This window comes from Callorhinus ursinus, unplaced genomic scaffold (assembly GCF_003265705.2).
Source record: "Callorhinus ursinus isolate GAN/ISIS: 27379988/994484 unplaced genomic scaffold, GSC_fseal_2.0 scaffold4, whole genome shotgun sequence".
Taxonomy (NCBI): domain Eukaryota; kingdom Metazoa; phylum Chordata; class Mammalia; order Carnivora; family Otariidae; genus Callorhinus; species Callorhinus ursinus.
This window is the reverse complement of record NW_027397066.1, coordinates 150,558,103-150,581,945: the sequence shown is the minus strand read 5'-3', so window position 1 is coordinate 150,581,945 and position 23,843 is coordinate 150,558,103. Positions and strand designations below refer to the sequence as shown.

The following is a 23,843-nucleotide window of genomic DNA, read 5'->3' as shown; positions in this document are numbered from 1 at the left end:
GACCTTATGTGTGTTATTAGGCATGACTTCAACACTCAGGTAGTTCACAGCTCTGTTTTAGCCTTCAGCTTATACAGGGCCTCAGGTTCAGCCAGAGGAGAAAGAATTGGGGCTATCTCAAGCATTTCCTAGGTATGTGCATACCCTTTTGAATTTGCAGGAATATGTCAGAGCTTTACAAAGCCCCCATCTCACCCCCTGCTCCCCAGGGACATCTCATTCCCCAGATCTTTTATTTTTCCTAGGCTCTTATTTGCCTCAACTGGCATGACAGCCTCAGGCAACTGTGCTGTTAGATAGTTTCCTCTCATTGTTTTTGACAAATACCCTGGGGAATAGGGCTTTTCCCTCTGAGAACCTCAAACTGTGAGTCCTGTCAAATAACTACAAGACTCTACCAAGGAGGCTTTACCAGGAAGCTGCAAGAAACATCAAATCGTGACAGTGCTCTGGGGGTGGTATTTTTTGAGGAGCTCCAAAGCTGGTCTGCCCCTCCAGTGGCGACAAGGCTGCTGGTTTGCAGTGATAGTGCGGAGCCGGGGAAAGGGTGTTGGCATTGGCCAAGTTAAAATGCTCCGAGTCCTGTTCTTTCAGAGGTTCATTAGTTTTTCTTGAATGAGTGTTCCTCAGATTGTCACAAGCCTTTTGTTAATTTCGAGTCGTGAAAGTATTTATTCTGACTGTTTTTGCCACTGTTTTCATTACTTTTTGGAGAAGATACACAGAGGTCCTTACCCTACCATTCCAGAAGTCCCACACCTACGTGGAACATTTTAAACTATGCTCTGAGAAACTTGGGCTACCTTCCTTTTTACTGTCATCAGCTCCTTCCTCATTCTCTCCAATGTACTTTCATGGAAAATATTCAAGACTTGAAATTAGAAGATTTGAGTTTGAATCTCTACTATTGCCACTTACTAGCCATACGACTTCTCTGAATCTAGTTCTGCTCATGTTAAAGGCAAAAATAATCTCTGCCACACTGGGTTATAGTGAGGATCAAATGACGCACATGTGAAAACTAGCATAATACCTGTCACATAATAGGCATTTTAAAAATGTCAGTTCATTCATTCATTCTTCCTTGAATCTTCTATCACCTGCTTAGCCACAAGCCTGGAACTTAACCACTGATGGCATTTTGACACAGAACCCCACGGTATTACTCTGGCTGGCACATTGATTCTACTGAATGTGACAGCAAGTCCTTGATGTTCTATGTCATCTGATGCTTTAAAAAAGGAAAGATAATTGGTAACCTTTAGCAGTTGGGAGTCAGTATGTGAAATGAAGCGTATTTACAGTTTCTTTGATAGAGACTAATACCAAGCAGTGTTAAAAGGTATTACACTAATGGTTAGATATGCTTTTAAAATGCTGAACAAAAAACAAAGTTGTATATGTCAACAAGGCTTTGCTGTTATATTTTGGTTTTGGGTTTTTTTGTTTTTTAGGAGATTAAAGATTATATACGGTGATATGAGCACTGGGGATTATATGCAACTGATGAATTATTGAACACTACATCTGAAACTAATGATACACTATATGTTGGCTAATTGAATCTAAATTTAAAAAAAGATCACATACAAATAATCATCACAAAGGCAATGCTTCGTGGCACTTAAATGTGTTAGAAATCTAGTTCTTGTCCTGCCATTTCTTTTCTTTCTTTCTTTTTTTTTTTTTTAGAGAAAACTGGGGGTCGTGCATGTGTGCGCGCGCACACACACACACACACACACACACACACACACACACGGGAGCTGGGGGGGAGAGGCAGAGGGAGAGGAGGAGAGAGAAACTTAAGCAGGCTCTGCACCTAGCATAGAGCCTGATGTGGATTTTGATCTCATGACCCTGAGATCATACCTGAGCTGAAATCAAAAGTTGGATGCTTAACCAACTGAGCCACCCAAGCACCCCGAATCCTGCCATTTCTTAAAGCATGTTCAACTTAACCCCTAGACTATACTCTCCTGGGGGAGGGGGAGAATTGGTGATTTACCTTGGTTAAATTTGGGTAATGTGGTATAATGTAGTCCTCTCTCAAAAAGTCACAAAGTAATTGTTAAGGACTTTAAGACACTCTTCAATAAAGCAACATATATAACTTTAATTCAGCATTTAAATAATACGTTTGACTATGGACTTCTTACTAATATCTCCCAGAACTAGCCTTAATAAAGGAATCACAAATGCATTTTATCTCCCATTCTGATTGCCATTTGGTAGATCCTATGAGTAGGGCTGATTGAGAAGGATTCTGAAGCTGTATGGGTTGTGCTGTTATTGAGTTACAATGCTGGTTGAATTTTCTGACGAATATTTTTATTTTACACTATTTTATTTGTCTGTTAAAAGTTTTGTGTTCTGCCTTCTAACATACAGAGAAGAGAGACTGTCCCCTTGGGAGGAGCATTTAATAGTAGTTGTTATCATTTAATTGCTTTAATGGCAGTTTTCTTCCTTAATCAGATGTAAGTTGAAGTTGCAGCAGAAAACGATGTCTCTGTGGTCCTGGGTCAATCGGCCCAGTGAACTGAGGAAGTTCACCAATCCTCTCTTTGAAGCCAACAATCTTGTCATCTGGCCTTCAGTTGCTCCACAGAGTCTTCAGCTATGGGAAGGTAAGCTCTGCATCCTTTGCAGACTTTTTATCAGTAGTCAAGGACCCTCTCTGAACTGCCTCTTGAGTACTTACTGTTGTTGGTATTTGAAGCTGGTGAGTGGACCTGACCCTCAGACCTGTGTGTAACTGCTACTTTTTTCGCAGCACGGGCATGGTTCTCTCCTTCACATCCATTATCTAGTCGCATTTCTTTTGTTCAGTCCCCATTTCAGAAATGAACAGTGATTATTCAGTGGATACTGCTGTTTATATTGGATATTTTCGCTCGGTGGGAAGATACATTACTATTTTTAATCGTGATTACAACTTTACCAACTTAACCATGTTTAGGTATACAGTTCATTCTTGTCAAGTACATTCCTATTGTTGCAAAACAGGTCTCCAGAACTTTTCTTCTTGCAAATCTGACTGTATACTTAACTAAACAACTTCCCATTGCCCCTGGTAACTACCATTCTGCTTTCTGTGTCTATGAGTTCGACAACTCTAGATACCTCATGTGAGTGGGATCATACAGTATTTGTCTTTTTGTGAATGACTTCTTTCACTTAACATAATGTCCTCAAGATTCATCCATATCGTAGCCTGTGTCAGAATGTCTGAGGTTGAATAGTTTTCCATCGTATGTGTTTACCACATTTTGTTTACCCTTTCATACACTGATGGCCACTTGGGTTGCTTCCACCTTTTGGCACACAGATGCACAGATATCTCTTCAAGACACTGCTTTTGATTCTTTTGGGTATATACCCAGAAGTGGAATAGCTGGATCATATGATAATTCTGTTTAATTTTTGAGGAAGTACCATACCATTTTCCGTAACAGTTGCACCATTTTACAGTTCCACCAACAGTGCACAAGGGTTCCAATTTCTCCACATCCTTGCCAACACTTGTTATTTTCAGATTTTTCCCCCCTTTGGTAGTGGCCATTCTAATGGGTATGAGGGAAACTACATTACTTTTTGTGTAAGAAAGTTGGTAGGTAGTTGGGACAGGAATAAATCGTAAGCTCCAAGGAAATGGTTTCTGTTTCCTTTATTAAGCAGCCGTTGGGAAAGGTTCCTCTGTTAAATGCTATTGAAGGGTTAATGAACTAGTCATCCTAGTAAGGTTCTACAAACATACATAATGCTATCAGTGCAGTGATGCACATATCTCATTGTTCATGTGGAACAATAATCCATACTTAATTTTCCAATTCATTCTAAAGAAGGTATTTAACCTACATAAATTTTTCAGACTCCTGAAATTTATCTCCATAAATACCAAAGCTTGTCTTTAAAAAGCTGACCAAAACCTATCTGAACTATATTAGCCATCCCTTAAACAAAGATTACAAAATGCCATTCCTTTTTAATCATTTTGAAGGTATTAAGTACATCTTTATTCATTTTTGTATTTTTTTAAATATTTATTTATTTATTTATTTGAGAGAGAGAGAGCATGGGGGGGTGGCAGAGGGAGAGGGAGAGAGAGAATCTCAAGCCGACTTTTGCATTGAGCCCAATGAGGCACTTGATCTCATGACCCCAAGATCATGATCTGAGCCTAAACCAAGAGTCGGACACTTAACTGACTGAGCCACCCAGGCGCCCCTCATCTTTCTATTAGGCGGCACAAAGCCTACACACAAGGTGCTAGCTGTTTGGTAATTGAACTGAATTACCATAAATGTCAGTTGTTACACCACATTTTAATATGTTATGCCCACAAGGGCAGTTCATGTGTGGGAAACTGTTTGCCCTTTATCTGTAAAAGGGCCTCAGATTGCTTTGCTCTCTCAGTTTGAGACTAAGTCTGTTTCTGTCACTTCTCTGGATGTCAGCTCTCACGTCTCATTCCTCTTGGCATATCTGTCATTAGCTGCTTCCTTCCTCCTCAGTTTATGCTTCTAATCTTATCTGTTTAGGTGTCCCCAGGTTAGAATTGTGGGAAAGTGGCCTCAGATAGTCTCCAGGTTCTCGGGGTCTGAGCTTTAGTGCTTTGGGAATTTTTGGCTGCTCAGAACTTCTCTTTGCTTACTTTCTTCATTGTTGTAGTCACTGGTACAGGATAAGTGATCTCTTAAATGAGAGATTACAGCCAAACTTTTTGTTAAAGATTTCTGGGACAGTTTACCTAGAAGCCACTGTCATGTTGCTTGGGAGAAAAGCCAGATTTGGAGTTGGATGGCCTGAGGGACGATTTAACTAGTTTTTACCAAACCTCATTGAGAGTTTAGAGATGAACTGATTGGAGGAGATCTTCTTGTTACATGAATGAATTCCTACCATTCCATTAAGAACAGAGTTTCCATATGTGGTTAGTGCCCCAACTTAGAAATGGAAGAAATTCTGTGTGAGGTAAAATCTTATCATAGTGGGTATATGGGTTGTATAATGAGCTTAAAATGTCTCTCTTCTTGTTATATTTACATCATAGTTAGCCATTAGTATTAAGTAATTCCTGAATTGAAGAACAGGATTTTAAATACAAGCTCATATAATGGAAAAATCAACAAAGTCCAGTCTTTAAGCTATGTTTCTGTTTTCCCTTTCTGATAGAGAGTAGCTTTAGGGTTCTGGAAGTTTGGTTTATAGAAAGTGTTTTAAAGAATTATAAAACCTTTGTGAACTTATCAGCTACTGACAATATTGCTGCCTGGAAAGGTTTTGTAGCTCTTTATTTGAATGTCTTTAAGCCATGATGTTGGGATGATATAGCTAATGTAGATCTATGCAGATGAGGAAATGTTTCCTTTTAGTCTATAATAAAAGGATAATTATTAGGAAAAGAAGGACGTGCCTGTAGAATTGTAAGACCACCTCTTAAGAGACAGGGAGAGAGCGCACTGAAGTTTAGGCTTTCTGTTATTTTCCTTAATTGAAGTGTAGTTGACATATATTAGTTTCAGGTGTACAGCATAGTGATTCAACATTTGCATACATTACAAAGTGATCACCATGGTAAGTCTAGCTACAGCCTGTCACCGTACAAAATTGTTACACTGTTATTAACTATGTTCCCTAAGCTATACGTTGCATCCCCATGTCTTATTTATAAGTAGAAGTTTGTGCCTTTTAATTCCCTTCCCCTATTTTGTCCCATCACCCCATCTCCCTCCCCTGTAGCAACCATCAGATTGTTCTCTGTATCTGTGTTTCTGTTTTCTTTTGTTTGTTTTGTTTTGCTTTTGTTTTTTAGATTCCACATCTAAGTGAAATTATGTGGTATTTATCATTCTCCACCTGACTTATTTCACTTGGCATAATACCCTCTGGGCCCATCTATATTGTTGCAAATAGGAAGATGTCATTCTTTTTTATGGCTGGGTAGTATTCCACTGTGGTGTATCTATACCACATCTTCTTTATCCATTCATCTTTTGATGCACACTTAGGTTGCTTCCATACCTTGGCTATCATAAATAATGCTGCAGTTAACATAGGGATGCATATGTCTTTTTGAATTTGTGTGTTCATTTTCTTTGGATAAATACAAGAGAGTGGAAATGCGAAATCATATAGTAGTCTATTTTTAATATTCTGAGGAACCTCCATACTGTTTTCTGTAGTGGCTACACAATTTTGCATTCCCACCTACAGTGCATGAGGGTTCCCTTTTCTCTGCATCCTTGCCAATGGCTGTTATTTCTTGTCTTTTTGATCACTAGTCATTCTGACAGGTGTGAGCTAATACCTCATTGTGGTTTTGATTTGCATTTTACCCTGATGATTTGTGATGTTGAGCATCTTTTTATGTGTCTCTTGGCCAGCTATATGTCTTCTTTGGAGAAATGTCATTTTTTAATTGGATTGGTTTTTTTTGATAGTGAGTTATGTGATTCTTTTATATTTTTTATATTAACCCTTTATCAGTTATATCATTTCAAAATATCTTCTCCCATTCAGTAGGTTGCCCTTTGTTGATGGTTTCCTTCATTGTGCAAAAGCTTTCTAGTCTGATGTGGCCCCATTTGTTCATTTTTGCTTTTGTTAGCCTTTGCCTGACAAGACATATCCAAAAAATTACTGCTAAAACTGATGTCAAAGAGCTACTGCCTATGCTTTCTTCTAGGTGTTTTATCGTTTCTGTTCTTGCATTTAAATCTTTAATCCATTTTGAGTTTACTTTTGTATATGATGTAAGAAAGTGGTCCAGTACATTGTTTTGCATGTAGCTGTCCAGTTTTCCCAGCATCCTTTATTGAAGAGACTATCTTTTCCCCACTATATATTCTTGCCTTCTTTGTTGAAGATTAATTGACTGTCTTAAGTGTGGGCTTATTTCTGGACTCTATTCTGTTTTGTTGGTCTGTGTGTCTGTTTTTGTGCTGTTAACATAGTGTTTTGGTCACTGTAGCTTTGTAGTATATCTTGAAATCAGGGAAGGTGATACCTCCAGCTTTGTTCTTTTCTCAAGATTGCTTTAGCTATTTGGGGTCTTTTGTGGTTTCATACAGATTTTAGGATTATTTGTTCTATTTCTGTGAAAAATGTCTTTTGATAGGGATTGCATTGAATCTGTAGATGCTTTGGGTAGTATGGGCATTTTACAGTATTCTTCCAGTCCATGAGCGTGGTATATCTTCCCATTTATTTGTGCTGTTTCAGTTTCTTTTATCAATGTCTTACAGTTTTCAGAGTACAGGTCTTATACTTCTTTAGTGAAAGATCTTCCTCCTATCCCTGGGTATTTTTTATGCAGTTATAAATGGAATTGTTTTTCTTAATTTCTCTGATAGTTCATTATTAGTATATAAAAATGTGAATATATGTGTATTAATTTTGTATTCTTCAAACCTTACTGAATTTATTAGTTTCAATAGTTTTTTGGTGGAGTCATCAGGATTTCTTGTATATAGTATTATGTCATCTGCAGATAGTGGCAGTGTTGCTTCTTTTCCTATTTGGGAGCCTTTTATTTCTTTTTCTTGTCTGATTTCTGGGCTAGGATCTCTGATACTGTGTTGAGTAAAAGTAGTAGTAAGAGTAGGCCTCCTTGTCTTGTTTGTGATCTAGAGGAAAAGCTTTCAGCTTTTCACTGTTGTGTATGTTAGCTGTTGGTTTGTCATATATGGCCTCTATACTTAGTTTGTTGTGAGTTTTTAATCATAAATGAGTGTTGAATTTTATCATATGCTTTGTCTGCATCTGTTGAGACGATCACATGAGTTTATCCTTCTTTTTTTTAATGTGGCATGTTGTGTTGATTGACTTGTGGGTATTGAACCATCCTGGCATCCCTAGAATGAATCCTGCTTGATCATGGTGTGTGATGCTTTTCATGTATTGTTGAATTCACTTTGCTGATATTTTGCTCAGGATTTTTGCATCTGTGTTTATCAGGGCTGTTAGCCTATAATTTTCTTGCTTTGTGTGTGTGTGTTTGGTTTTGGTATCAGGGTAATGCTGGCCTCATGGAATGAGTTTGGAAACATTCCTTCCTCTTCACCTTTTTGGAATAGTTTGAGAAGAATAAGTATTAACTCTTCTCTAAATGTTCGGTAGAATTCACCTGTGAAGCCATCTGGTCCTAAGCTTTTGTTTGTTGGGAAGTTTAGGGTTTTAAATAACAATATGTATGGTTCAGCAGTTGCTCTAACTCTCACTTTTCTAGTGAAAGTGATTTTACACATGTATGAGGTCCTACGGGTCTGAGTAAAGTTCTGTAATTGAAATTCTGTAATTCACTGTATTGTGAAACTGGAAAATTTATGGCGTTTTAAGTTACCAGCTTATTTATAATCCTGGATATATCAGAGAATAGTGTTCTAATCCATTTCATAATTTTGTGGGGGGAGGTTGAAGAATGAATGATTATGTACATAGAAATAGTGATGTTTTTAGTGTATTTTGTTACACTTTCAGTACTTCAGGATTCCTGCTTCTTCCAGAGTATAATAAAACATAGGTGTGAATTGTAGGAAAAAGAAAAAAGAATGTATAATGATGGAATAATGTTAATCCATTGTATGTATCTTTTTGCCTTCTGTCTTCCTTTCCTGGATTCAATAGGTATTTTCCTACGTTGGAACAGATCCTCCAAGTATTTGGATGAAGCCTATGAAGAAATGGTTAACATCATTGAATATAACAAGGAATTACAAGCAAAAGTAAATGTACTCAGGAGGCAGTTGGCGGAACTGGAAACTGAGGATGGGACGCAGGAGAGTCCCTGAAAAATCTCCCACAACCGACATAAATAAGGACCTTCCTGGACCTGAGTCCCATCCCTCTCTCCTTTGGCCCTTCAGTTCACTTTTACACAGTAGCCTTGAACCTAAGGCTTTAGATGTGAGAACCCTCTAATGTAGTGGATTTCTCAGTACTTTATGAATGAAAGTTACTGTAATTCCTCATGTTTCATGTGGCCTGTTAGGCCTCTTTACTTTGGGAGCAGAAAGGAGGTGCTAGTCATTTTATTTTATGTGAAACAGGTGACCTATTTAATGCCATTTGTGTTATATGCCATTTAATCTAAGTTTTTTTTCTGTGTCTACTTTCCAAAACAGTGCTCCAGACCAGTCAAGGATATGATTAATCTCTTTAGGGAATATGTGTTAGTTTTAAAAAAGATCAGACGTAAACACTCCAAATACAGAAATATTTTTCAAAACTGAAATGGTTGTTAAACCAAGAATTTTGTGATTAACATGCTGTTTCCAATACCTTTGCCCTTCTCTTTAAAGTAGCTTTGGATTAACAGAGCTGAATTCATTCTCATTCTGGTTTGTTAAGAAAGGAAAATCTGAATATTTATTCAAGGTAAATATTTTTACAAAGGTTATAGGTATAATCCTTTGATATTTAGATTAAGAAGTAAATTTTAACAGTAGACAGTAAAAGTATGTGCAATATAGAAATAAAGTAGGAATTTGTTACTGATACGGTATTGTTAACTGTTGAATTGGTTTTTCAGGTTTTTTGACCATACATATTAAATGCATATCAAATGCTGGATATCCCATTAAACCATCATTTAGGATAGATGTTTGTTATAATTAAGCTACAAATATGGTTTCCTTAAACCAGAAATGCACTGCCCTTGTCTGAAGTTCTTACTGCACTGTTTCATGTATGTATGTGTGTTCAGTTTTATTATGTTTTGTTTTATTTTTAAGTATTCTGAGAGTTTACTAATCCTAAGCTTAAACCTTTCACGTTGGCTTGAACCTTTTGAAAATTTATCCTGACTGCTGATTTGTTCATTATATGTTGGGCAAATCTAATTGAAGTGGAGGTGAAAGTTGATGAACATGACACAGCTATGTTTTAAACTGCAGAAACAGATTGAAATGTGTCAATGTTATGCCTGTATTTATGCTATGCTTGTTTAGTCCTGCAACTCTACAAGTTTGTGGTTCAGTGCTTTCTATATACATTTCTGTTTTGTGGCACTGTTCATTTTAATAAATACTGTCAATTCTAGTTTTCCATTAAAAGGATAGTGGAAGAGTAACTGATTAATAACCATTTCCACCCCCTCTGTATATAACCATTTCAGTGTAAAGCACACCAAAACTGAACCCTGCTTTAGAGCTATGTATTGAGCTAAAAATAAAATTTAAAAAATATCTAGTCTAGCATAATCAATGGCCACATTCAGACACCTTAGAAAACAGCAAATACTTTCTATCTCCAGTTTCCCAAACTTTATCTTTTTTCTGTTTCCTTGGACTGGTAGCAAAAGGCTTGGAGAACAGCAACACATATCAGAACTCTCCTTTGGTATATTTGCCTGCCTTCTTCTCTAAGCTCAGATTTATTCTCGACTTATTTTCTTGGCTATAGTCATGAGTCTTCAGGCATTAGAGCCATCACAAAGGGGCGCCTGGGTGGCTCAGTCATTAAGCGTCTGCCTTCGGCTCAGGTCATGATCCCAGGGTCCTGGGATCAAGCCCCACATCGGGATCCCTGCTCATCAGGAAGCCTGCTTCTCCCTCTCCCACTGCCCCTGCTTGTGTTCCCTCTCTCGCTGTGTCTCTCTCTGTCAAATACATAAGTAAAATCTTTAAAGAAAAAAAAAAGCCATCACAAAAAGGCTACAGCAAGGAGCAAAGGAGATCTTGCTGTCGATACCTCCATGTTGTGTGAAATGTTTATATTAATCTTTTAAAAGAGGAAATACTCCAGCTTTTTTATTACCCCTTAAAATTACTTGCTGTATTTGTTCATGCAACTGATCTTTTTATTTGCTCCTATTTTTGTCTCAAGAGTAGATCTGAAGGAGCTCTTTTCTTCTCACTTAACGGACCCATAAGGAAAACCATTTGGAGTTTTGTTTTGTTTTTGTTTTTAGTGATTCTTTAGAAGTGACTCCCACTGGTGACACTGATTAGCCATAGGGCTTCTGTGGGTGGGAGCTTCTATTAGGCTCGGTCATGGAGAAAGTATATGCCATCAATTTATACCTGTCTTCCTGATGAACGTTTTTATGTGTGAGACATAGTCCAATAATAGCATAGTGTTTCTTTTTCTTTTTTTATTGTTATGTTAATCACCATCTTTTTCTTTCTTTTATCGAGGCAGCGATCTTAAGCTATTTGGACAAGTTTGCATTTTAGTATTAATTTATAATTAGGGATTGTGCAAACCTCAGTTCTGTTTAAAGGTCATAAAAACAAACTTTGATATCAGTGTATTTTCAAAGGGAACATCAAATAATGCAAATATCAGGGTTTTTCCCAAACTCAAGAACTGTGTCAGACGTGCATTATCAATATAATTTAAAGAGGGATTTTAGTAATATTATGAAGTTACCCATTCCTTGGATAAGAAGAATACATACAGTGGATATACTCATGAGAAGATACTTGTTAAACATTAAGTTTGGAGAATTAGCTTTGATAAATGTGGCTTTAAAAACTTGAATGAAGGGAGTGGTGGCAGAATTAGTGAGCAAGCGAATTACCCCATAGGAGCCAATAATAACCAAGTGAGAGAAAATCAAGTTTATATATATTAAGCATCGTATGTATTCATTTATAGTAAAGGCTGGTTTACATTTTGGGGATGCAAAAGTAGGTCCTACAGAGAATATTCTAAAAATACAAAAGATTGCTACAGTCTTCTATCGGCAGTACAAGGATCCTTAGATTTTAAATTAACAATTTTTTTTTAGAAACCACAAGAACATGGTTGATTATATTAAGATTTTGAAACTTTTTGGGTGGTTAAGACTTTTTCAGTAATTGGTCAAAATTTTTCATTCTGGTTTTATTAAATGGGAAGAAAACAGCAGAAAGTTAATAAAATCTAATAGAATTAAAACAACCTATAAATATATTTTGTTTCTGAGAAAAATTAGGCCTTTGAAACAAGATTTTAAAGTGATTTTTGGGAAACTTTGGAAGACAATAGTCATTTCAGATCCCATATGGGTAATTTAAAAGCTTTTCTTTGAACTCTGAGGCCTGACTTACAGAGGTGATATGTCATTACTTTTCATTTTAAAGGATGAAATTTAGTGATATTTTAGCTTTTGAGTATTTATATTAACTTAAAAAATCAGTATCATGGGAAAGATCTGATCAGTAGTTTGTCTCTTGAAGTGAAAAATAGAAGGAACGTTTTGCTGTACTTAAAAAAAAGAAATCGGGGTGCCTGGGTGGCTCAGGTCATGATCTCAGGCTCCTGGGATCGAGCCCCATGTCGGGCTCCCTGCTCAGCGGGGAGCCTGCTTTTCCCTCTCCCTGCTGCTCATGCTATCTCTCTCTCCTACAAATAAATAAATAAATAAATAAATAAATAAATAAATAAATAAAAGTAAATAATTTTTAAAAATTTAAAATCTGCTTAGTAGAGATGTAACTCTTGTGGTTAATCTGGTTTCGGAATTAGCTATTTTAACTGTCAGTCTTAACCAGTTCATCAGGTTCACTTACTGTCAGACCCCAACCTGAGGCAAAATTTTGGTAACTACAAGAGGTTATCATGAGCACCTTTTATCAGAAGGTTATTTCCTGGACCAAAAAAAAGGCAAATTTTAGAATTTGCCCCTGTTCTGGCAGCTTTGAAATTTCCCAGAGAATGAAATCATTCAGTACATCTGGTACAGGTTTATTATACCTCAAGACAACATAGATTACTTATTATTCTTTAATGTGGGTTAGATCTTTTCCCCCTCCAGAGCTGATATCCTAAGTTATTACCAGATAGTATTTTTATGTAATTCACCATCTTAACAAAAAACATTTAAAGACTGATTTCTCCATTAATATTTATTCTCAGATGATACGAAGTGCTAATTTTTTTATCGTATCAGTTTTCTGATTTTTTTTCTTAAGTAAACTATTTCTCCCATCACTCAGTCTTTATATCGTGTCCACAGCATCTTCTTCCTTTAAACCAGTAGCTCAGACGAGACCCTATGAAACTGTAGGATGAGGTTTGGGAAGGTGTGAACTTCTTATCTAAATTCCCCTTAAGAAAGTCCTATTTTTGAACTCGTTGTGGAACTGTAGTTTGTGCTTAATTCAGTGAAAGATAGTGGGGCTCACTGTAGACACTACATTGTCCTAAAAAATAATTCCTGATGAGAGCTTCCTGATGCTTAGAACCATTCTGTTTTAACTACCTGTGAGTATACAGATTAAGTGTATTGGTAATTTGTAATAAAAACAACTTGTGCAACACTGCCCGTGTCTCTGCCCAAGACATTTTCCATTTTCTTCACTTTTAAAATGCACATATCTTTGGAGACGTGGATTATTCTACACAAGTACACTGAGTTGTGTTGCTTAGAATCCTTATAGATTATTACCATCTACACTAAAAATGTACTTGCACAATGTAGTTATATAAAAAAAAGAATATGTATTTCTTCAATAGCCGGGTATTTGGATTGTATTCTTGATATATTTGAATGTGACTCTTGGATTTAAGTGCACTATTATTCATGTCTTACACAATAAAATTGCACTGTATGGCAAATATGTCTGTAACGTATGCTTTGCTAAAACCTCAGAGTGCTGTAATGGACAGGTTTCTGTTATGTGAACCTGCCTATATAAAGTCTTAGGGAAGAATTCTAAACTTTTTTAAAGTCTTTGTAACATTTTAATATTATTTTAATGTTCCCTATGTGATCACTTCACTTATGTACTAAAACTGGAATCATTCATCATGAGTCAGCTGCTTTGTCAAGCTTGGTTTACTTAATCATGAAACAGTCTTGTCGAACATGGTACTGTTATCTTGGTATGTAAGATTTGTGTGTGTGTGCTCTCTGCCTCAGAGGACTGTTGCACAGATGCTAGTGTTAAATGTCTACAGACAGTGGTAATAAAATTTGAATATATTCAAATGCTGGTAAATTTAAAACTATAGGCTGACTTTAATTTTTTTTCAAATATCTGTGAAAGTTTTGGCAGTGTGTCTCAAAACTGCTGTATATAGGCCTTATATTTTGAAGGAAGCCAGATCCACAAAAAAGTTGCAAAACAGTACAATGATCTTCCATATACTGTTCAGTTAGATTGAATAATTAACATTTGTCACATTTGACTTGACACTCCTGATTGTGTGTGTATTGTTATTTTGCTGAAGCATTCGAGGATAAGCTACAGACATCATAACCTTTCTACATAAATATTTCAAAGATATCTCTCAAGATTTAGGCATATGTAGGGCGCCTGGGTGGCTCAGATGGTTAAGCATCTGCCTTCGGCTCAGGTCATGATCCCAGAGTCCTGGGATCGAGTCCCGCATCAGGCTCCTTGCTCCTTGGGAGCCTGCTTCTCCCTCTGCCTCTCTCTCTCTCTCTCTGTCTCTCATGAATAAATAAAATCTTAAAAAAAAAAAAGATTTAGGCGTATGTATTATACATTCTGTGTACTCAGTTTGTATCACCATGAATAAATCCATGAAGGAAAAGGGAAGGCTCTCTGTTAGAATAATAGCGACCTATGAAACAGGAAGAATGACAAAATTAGAAAGTCACTATTTGGCAGACACTGCAGTAATAATTGATCTAGGCAGTTATCATCTGTGGGTGCTAAAACTGGCAGGTGAGTTTGTAAGGGAAAGCATATAATCTCAAAGTATCTTTACATAAAATAAAATACTAGTTAGAAAGGAGGAAAACAGTAACTTTACAGTGAAGGAACCAGGTAGGTATCACCTTACCCACGCACAATTAGCATTACTAGTAATGGGACATACCACTATCATGGATCGTAACTACTAAGAGCAAAGCATCACCTTTGTGGCATTCTTGGATTTTTTTTTTAAAGATTCATTTTTTAGAGCGAGCAGGGGTGGGGAGAGGAGGGGGGTAAGCAGACTCCACGCTGAGCACACAGCCCGACGTGGGCTTGATCCCAGAACCCTGAGACCGCAACCTGAGCTGAAATCAAGAGTCAAATACTCAACCGACTGAGCCACCTTCAGTGGCCCCCCTTTTGTGCCATTTTTGTAAAAACAAACTCAAAAAGCACAACCTGGATCTAATTATAAGGAAGCATCAGGCCAATTTAAATTGAGGGACCTTCTACAACGTAACTGGTCGTATGAAGTTTATGGAAGAAAAGGAAAGAAAAACTTTTGTAAGTTTGAACTTCAAAAGTTTTAAGAATTCAAAGTGAACAGAAAACAGTTGACATTCATACAAAGCTATAAAATTAAAAAGAAAACATTTTGGCTGATGAAAATTTAATACCCAAAATGAAACTGAACAAAAGAAAACTGACACTTTCCAAAAGGAATAAATACCTTTGGGAAACTTGGCAGATGTGAGAAAACACCTCAGTGATAAACTACAAAACCTACAACAGAAGTAGACCGAAAACAAGAGTTGAATCAACTCAGAATCTGAGGAATAAAGATAAAGTCATCTTGGAGATTACAAGGTCCTTGAGGGAGAACAAGTTCAACTGAAAGTGTATGAAAAATAAAGGTATGAAAGGCCAGAGTGAAAATTTTTAAAATGAGTGAAAAGGATCACAGAGAAAGAGTTCAACGTAGAGGCCACACAAAGAAGAGCCAATGTATGAATAATTGGAAGTCCCTGAAGAAGAAAAATAATGGAACAGAACTAGTATTTAAACCTATAATTCAAGAAGAGTTTCCAGAAATGAAGAATGTCTGAGTGGAAGTGGATCTAGATTTGTCAATTCCAAGACATATCTTAGTAAAAGCATTAGGCTTTAAATATAAAGAGGAAAACAAAATCCCCCAGGGCATCTAGACAAAAAGAGTCAAATCAGGTTGTTGGAATTCTCAACAACATGCTAAGATAAATAAGAATATTTTCAAGATATGCAAAAGTATGAGCCAGGATTTTATATTCAGCCAGCCTGTACTTTTACTTTAGGAGTCAAAGCAAAGTTCTTAAGTACGCAGGAACCCTAGGTAATGCTATAATCAAGAGTGCTTCCTGAGAAATCTGTGAATGAATTCGTCCAATTAAGCGATGACTGGGAAAAATGTAAATTAGAGTGCTAAATATACTGTAACTTGTAGATCCAAGAATAATACAAGGGGTAGAAGAATATTGGGTAGAAATGATATGTTTTGACAGAAATAATGAAATTTTTAAAATAAGAGGAAAAAAGGGACAAAGTAAAAGAAACTCCTTGACTGTCTTTTAAGTAATAGGAGTTAAAGGTATCATTTAAACCTGGCAAATCAAACTGTAGAATGTAAAGTTAGGACAAAGGTGTCTATGGCCAGCTTTATATATAGTATTATAAATGTACCTCTAGAAAAACTTCATTTTTTTCTATCCAAGGAAATAAAAACTACAAAGGAACAACAAAGAAATACAGTAAACATATGATATACACAGTAAAAATAAGAAAACAAATGACAATTGGACCCAAACATCAGACTTAACCGAAGAATGTGAATGGCCTTGATTCATCTATTTAAAGAAAAAGATCTCCAGATTGGCTTATAAAGTAAAATGCAACTCTGTGCCGTATAACCAGACAGAATTAAAGTGACTCAAAAGCTTAAAATCATGTACTAGTCATGGCTTAATGTATTACAGAGCTACAATAATCAAAACAGCATTGTACTTGCATAAACACAAAGATCAGTGGAATAGAATGGAGAGCCAAGAAATAAACCCTCATGTATGTGGGCAGATGATCTTCAATAAGGGTGCCACGACTATATGATAGGGAAAGGACAATCTCTCCAAAAAACGTTGCCAGGAAAACAATACCCACATGCAAAAGAATTTTTTTAGTTACTTTATACCATATACAAAAATTAACTCAATGGATTAAAGATGTAAACATAATACTTAAAACTAGAAGAAAACATAGGGGAAAAGCTTCATGACATTGGATTTGGCAATGACTTCTTAGATATGACACCAAAAGCACAGGCAACAAAAGCAGAAATAGACTACATTAAACTTAAAAACTTTTGCACATCAAAGGAAACAACAGAATGAGATGTCAATGTACATAATGGGAAAAAATACTTGCCAGTCATGTCTGATGAGGGCTTAATACCCAGAATTTATAGAGAATTCCCACAACTCAACAAAATAATCAGATTTAAAAATGGACAAAGGACTTAAGTAGACATTTCACCAAAGAAGATGTACAAATGGCTAACAAGCCTATGAAAAGACATTCAACATCACTAATCGTTGGAGAAATGCAAATCAAAACCACAGTAAGATATCTCACATCCATTAGGATGACCACCATCAGAAAAACAATACATAACAAGTGTTGAGTATGTGGAGAACCTGTAATCCTTGTGTACTATTTGGTGGGAAGGTCAAATGGCGCAGCCACTATGGAAAACAGGATAGCAGTTCCTCAAAAAAAATGAAAAATAGAACTAATATGATACAACAATCCTACTTCTGTTATATATCCAAAAGAATCTAAAGAAGTATTTGGACACCCATGATCATTGTAGCAATATTCACAATAGCTAAATAACTCAAATATTCATCAATGGATAAAGAAAATGTGGTATATACAAAAGTGGAATATTATTCAGTATTTATTTTTTTAAAAGATTTATTTACTTGAGAGAGAGAGCATGAGCAGAGGGAAGGGGAAGAGGCATAGGAAGAGAGAGAAGCAGGCTCCCCACTGAGTAGGGAGCCCGATGCAGGGCTCCATCCCAGGACCCTGCGATCATGACCTGAGCCAAAGGCAGTATTAGTATTGTTAAGTATATTCTGGGAAATACTTAAAATATATTCACAATATACTTAACAATACTGAACTGTACATTAAAATGGTTAAGATGGTAAATTATGTTTTTCATTGTTATTTAAAAAATTTATAATGAAATAACATGAGTTTAATATACCTACTTTCCAATTTACAAATATTTAATTAGTGCAATTTCAGAATAAAGTAAGTCCTTTAAAACACATATACTGTGATATTAAGAAATTGATGGAGTATTCTAGAGTGGAGGGGGATGGGAGGATGGGTCAGCCTGGTGATGGGTATTAAAAAGGGCACGTTCTGCATGGAGCACTGGGTGTTATGCACAAACAATGAATCATGGAACACTACATCAAAAACTAATGATGTAATATATGGTGATTAACATAACAATAAAAAATTTTTTTAAAAATTGATGGAGTAGGCAGATCTAACCTTGTATTCCCACACAGAAATGTCAAAAAACAAATTTCAGATCCAAGTTTGTCAGAACTCTGGAAGAGTCCAAGTTTTTCAGTAACAAGGCAAATGCTGAATGAATTCAAAGGTGACTTGAAAATTGTAGGAAAAATTTGTGGCATTTTTTTTTTTTAACCTGCCATTGTCCCATCCCTGCCCAGCACAGTCTTGAAACAGTGCCAGCCTGTGTTATCATTATGGGCTCCTGGTGTCTCGTTGTGAAAAGAGAAGAGCAGACTTTGACCAAATACACTGCTTAAATCTGTCGTAACCTGTCTAGAGGATACCTGAAGGACTGACAGAACATGTTCATCTCTCTTCTACCTAACTCAGGACTCAGACTGGAAGGCAGTGGGGCTTTGACCCAAAATACTGTAAGGAGAACTAACAACCTGCAAACACCTGGGCAAAATATAGTCAAGATATAAAACAGTCAAGATACTTAAGGCCTGGGAGGAAAAGTTGGGAAAGATTCTTTGGGAAATCAAGACATTCAAAGGAATTCGTATGTATGGAGCAATTTAGAAGTACACATACATGCCTGAATTAAGATGCATGTTGAGAAAAGTGTTAAGAAGATCCTAGGTTTTCACTCACAAGTGATCCCTAGGCTCAGTGCAAGACTAGTGTTGAAGGAAGGCCACAACACAGAACCAATCTGCAAAGATTGAAAGAAGTAATTTTTGTTTGCTTGCTTTTGAAGGTTTTTTTTTTTTTACAATTTTATTTATTTATTTGAGAGAGAGAGAGCATGTGAGTGACGGGGAGGGGCAGAGGGAGAGGGAGAAGCAGACTTCCCGCTAAGTAGGGAGCCCAATGTGGGCTCCATCCCAGGACCCCGAGATCATGATCTGAGCTGAAGGCAGACACTTAACTGACTGAGCCCCCTAAGCGCCTTTGTTTCCAGTTATTTTTTTAAGCTCCTGGCATTCCAAGAAAACTCTGCCAAAACATTAAGTTAATAGGAGCTAAAGGAACAGAGATCTCCGTGACCATACATGAAAAGGAATACAGTCTTTGCAAAACTAGTTGAGAAAAGCAACTAAACTAGTAGACTATTACAACCTTAAATAATAATAAAACAAAAAGTCCCCAGCAAACCCTGTGAAAGGATAAGAATTTAATTTCCAGTGTTACCACATTATAATAGTCAAATGTCTAATTTTTAAAAACAAAAAAAATCACAAGCACAAAACAAAAACAAAACCCAAAAACCCAGTAAAGTATGACCCATTCAAAATAACAAATTTTACAAAATTTGTAAAAAATAGAAAGTATCCTTGAGAAATTTTAGAAAAAATTTTACAAATAGAAAATATAAAAAGTATCCTTGAGAAATTTTACAAATAGAAAAAATAGAAAGTATCCTTGAGAAATTTTAGACATTGGAGTAACTAGAAAAAGACTTTAAAATAACTGCCTTAAATAGGCGTAAAGAGCTAATGGAAAGCATAGACAAAGAACTAAAGGAAATCAGGAAAGTATACAAATATAATGCAAATATCAATAAAAAGATAGAAATTGTAAAAAGGAACCAAATTCTTGAGCTGCAAGTACAAGTGAGATGAAAAGTCCACTAGAAGGGTTCAACGAATTATTTGATCAGGCAGAAGAAAGAATCAGCAAACTTGAAAATCAGTAAACTGAAATGATCAAGTCTGAGGAGCAGAGAGAAAACGAATGAAGAAAGGGGATAGGCCTAAGAGACCAATGGGACACCATCAAATGGAGCAACATATAGGAGCTGGAGAAAGAGAAAAGAGATAAAAGAGCAGAAAAATTATTTGAAGAATTAAGGGATGAAAACTTTCAAATTTGAAAAAAGATGTGAATTTACAAATACAAGGAACTCAATGACTTCCAAGTTGTGTAAATTCAAAGAGACCCACAGTAAAACACATAATCAAACTACTAAGTCACAGAGGAAATCTTGAAAGCAGTGAAAGAATCAGAACATATAAAGGATCTTCAATGATATTATCAAATGATCTTTCATCAGAATCCATGGAGGCTGGAAGACAGCTAGATGATACCTTTAAAATATTAAAAGAAAAAAAATCTTGTCAACTGAGAACTCTATACCCAGAAAAATGTTCAAAAACAATGGAGAAATTGAGATATTCCCAGATTAACACAAGCTCAGGGAGCTTGTTACCACTAGACCTGGGCTACAAGAACTAGTAACAGAGGTCATTCAAGATGAAATGAAAGAACACTAGTCAATAACAGACACCCATATCAAGAAATAAATATCTCCAGCAAATGTAAAATGTAGGCAAATATAAAAACCAATATTATTGTAATTTTGGATGGTATCTCCACTTTAATTCTCTACAGGATTTAAAAGACAAAGACATAGAAAGTAATTATAAATCTATGTTGATTCGGCACACAATATATAATGATGTAATTTGTGATATTAATAACAAAGAATGGGAGACAGAGCTATATAAGAGCAGAGGTTTAGTCAGCTATTAATGTTAAGTTGATCGGGGCCTCTGGGTGGTTCAGTCAGCTAAATGTCTGACTCTTGATTTTGACTCAGGTCATGATCTCAAGGTCATGAGATCAAGCCCTATGTCAGGCTCTGTGTTCAGCATGGAGTCTGCTTAAGATTCTTTCTACCCCACCCTCTGCCCCAGCTCACACTCTCACTCTCTAAAAAAAAAAATGATAAAATAAAAATAAAAAGGCCTCTTTCCCTTTAAAATAAAGTTGATATCAGTTCAAATTAGATTGTTATAACTTTAGGTTGCTATATGTGATGCTCATAGTAACCATAAAGATAATATCTATGGAGGAGGAAATGAGGAAAAATGAGAAAATCTAAAGTCACTACAAATAATAAACACAAAAGATAGCAGTAATGGAGGAAATGAGGGACAAAAGAGCTATAAGACATGCAGAAAACAAAGAGCAAAATGGCAGAAGTAAATTCTTCTTTATCAGTAATTATTTTAAATGTAAGTAGAATACAAATTATAATAAAAGGCAGAAAAGGGAAGAATAAATTTGAAAAACACCATGATCTCCTGGGTGTGCAAGTTTGGTTCAACATTCAAAAATTAATTGATGTAATCCATCACATCACAGGCAAAACAAGAAAAAAATCACATGATCCAATTAATGGATTTAGAAAAAGCATTTGACCAATAGCAACTCCAATTCATTATAAAAACTCAAAGCAGACTAAGAATAGAGAAGAACTTCCTCAGCTTGATAAAGAACATCTACAAAAAGCCTACAGCTAACATCATACTTATTGGTAAAAAAAAAAAAAAAAAAAAAACTTTCCCACTAAGATCAGGAACAAAGCAAGGGTATCTCCTCTCATCACTACTTTTTTAACATGGTACTGGAAATCCCAGCTAATGCAATAAGAAAGAAAATGAAATTAAATGTATACATATTGAAAAGGAAGATATAAAACTGTCTTTGCAGCTGAGATAATTACGCAGAAAATCGGGAAGAATAGACCAAAAAAAATTTGGAACTTATAAGTGATAATAGCCAGGTTGCGGGTTACAAGGTTAATATATAAAAGTCAATCATTTTCTTATATACCAGCAATGAACAAGTAGAATATGAAATTCAAAACACAAAACCATTTACGTTAGCAAAAATGAAATACATAGGTATAAATCTAACAAAATATGTAAAAGATCTCTAGGAATAAACTAAAAGATCTGACTAAAGAAATCAAAGAAGAGGGGCACCTGGGTGGCTCAGTCGTTAAGCATCTGCCTTCGGCTCAGGTCATGATCCCAGGGTCCTGGGATCGAGCCCTGCATCGGGCTCCCTGCTCAGCGGGAAGCCTGCTTCTCCCTCTCCCACTCCCCCTGCTTGTGTTCCCTCTCTTGTTGTATCTCTCTCTGTCAAATAAATAAAATCTTAAAAAAAAAAATCAAAGAAGAACTAGATCGAATCCGTTAATGATAAGAAGATTCAATATTGTCAGGATGTCAGTTCTTCCCAAAATGATCTATAGATTCACTGCAATCCGAAGGAAAATCCCAGCAAGTTATCTTGTAGTTATCGACAAAATGATTCTAAAGTTTATATGGAGAGGCCAAAGAAGCAGAATACCCAACATAATATTGAAGGAGAAGACCAAAATCAGAAGACTGATGCTACCCAACTTCAATACTTACTATAAAGCTACAGTAATCAGGATGGTGTAGTACTGGTAAAAAAAAAAAAAAAAAAAAAAAAAAACAGAGAAGTAAATCAATGGAACAGAATACAGACCCCAGAAATAGACTTACACAAATATAGGCAAGTAATCTTTGATAAAGGAGCACATGGTTATTTACTGCTGTTTTATTCATAACTGAGAAAGCTTGGAAGCAACCAAGATGTCCTTCAGTAGGTGAATGGTTAAATAAATTGTGGTATATCCAGATAATGGAATATTATTTAGAGTTATGAAAACACATGGAGGAAATTTTAAATGCATGTTACTATCTAAAAGACATCAATGTGAAAAGGCTACACACTATGATTTCAGCTATATGGCATTTTGGAAAAGGCAAAACTATGGAGACTATGATGGTTAATGTTCTATGTCAGCTTGGTGGGGCCATAGGGTGCCATGATTAAATATGATTTTGGGGTGTCTTTGAGGATGTTTCTGGATGAGATTAGCATTTGAATCAGTGGATTCAGTAGACTGCCCTACTAAGGCTAATACTAAGTTGGTATCATCCAATACATTGAGGGACTGAATAGAACAAAATGCAGAGGGGCACCTGAGTGGCTCAGTCGGTTAAATGCCTGCCTTCCACTTGGGTCATGATCTCAGGGTCCTGGGATCAAGCCCTGCCTGGGGCTCCCCGCTCAGCGGGGAGTCTGCTTCTCCCTCTCCCTCTGCCCCCTCACCCTACTCCTGCTCCCTCTCTCTCTCTCTCAAATAAAATCTTTAAAAATAAATAAACAAAAAGAACAAAATGCAGAGGAAGGGAGAATGTGTTCCCTGCAGCAATTATTGCTGTGGTGTTCTTATGGGGGATTTCTTTGTCCCTCATTTCTTCCACATTTACTACCTGGAATTCTTCTGTAAGAAAGAGTTGTCCTTTCCACCTCATTTATATTCATTTTTTATATCAATATAGACTAGAGGATATTTATATTATTTTTTACTATTTGGGTTTGTGATCCGAGGGCCAAAATCTCAACCCTGAAAATGGAGGGAAAGTCTGAATATTATCAGAATCTAAGTTAGGGTAACAGAAACCTACTTTGATGACTTAATCCAAAGGGTAGGAGGAAGACACAGACTTGGCAAAGCTGAAGAACTAGCCTGGAAAGGGGCAGGAACCCAAGGCAGTCCCGGAGTCAGGAAACCCGCAGGCAGTGGGCCCCCAAAGAGGTCCTAGGCTGGTGGGGACCAGTCCTGCTGTTTTTGGCCTCTCCCTCACTCTGACCGGGATTCAAATCCAGTGGAAGTGCCTGTCCCTTGACTGGAAGAGGAAGGGGGCTGATGATATTAATACCAAACTTCTTCCCTGAGAAAGAGAGGAAATGGATCGTAGGTAGCCAGAGACCACTCACCTTAAAATCCCTTGTAAATCAACCCTTCTTCATGCTGGGTCCTCAGAAACAAAGGTTTAGGCCACGCCTCTCTCC

At 36.4% G+C, this 23,843-nt stretch overlaps 1 protein-coding gene across 1 annotated transcript in view; it reads left to right on the top strand.

The window, feature by feature from the left end:
- Positions 1-14,380, top strand: part of MTMR9 (myotubularin related protein 9) — a 55,708-nt gene extending 41,328 nt beyond the window's left edge. Inside the window, exons 9-10 of the mRNA XM_025873754.2 lie at positions 2,479-2,630; positions 8,632-14,380. Coding sequence (XP_025729539.1) covers positions 2,479-2,630; positions 8,632-8,795 — 316 coding nt within the window. The 3' untranslated portion in view covers positions 8,796-14,380. The remainder of the gene's footprint in view (positions 1-2,478; positions 2,631-8,631) is intronic.
- Positions 14,381-23,843: the final 9,463 nt, after the last annotated feature.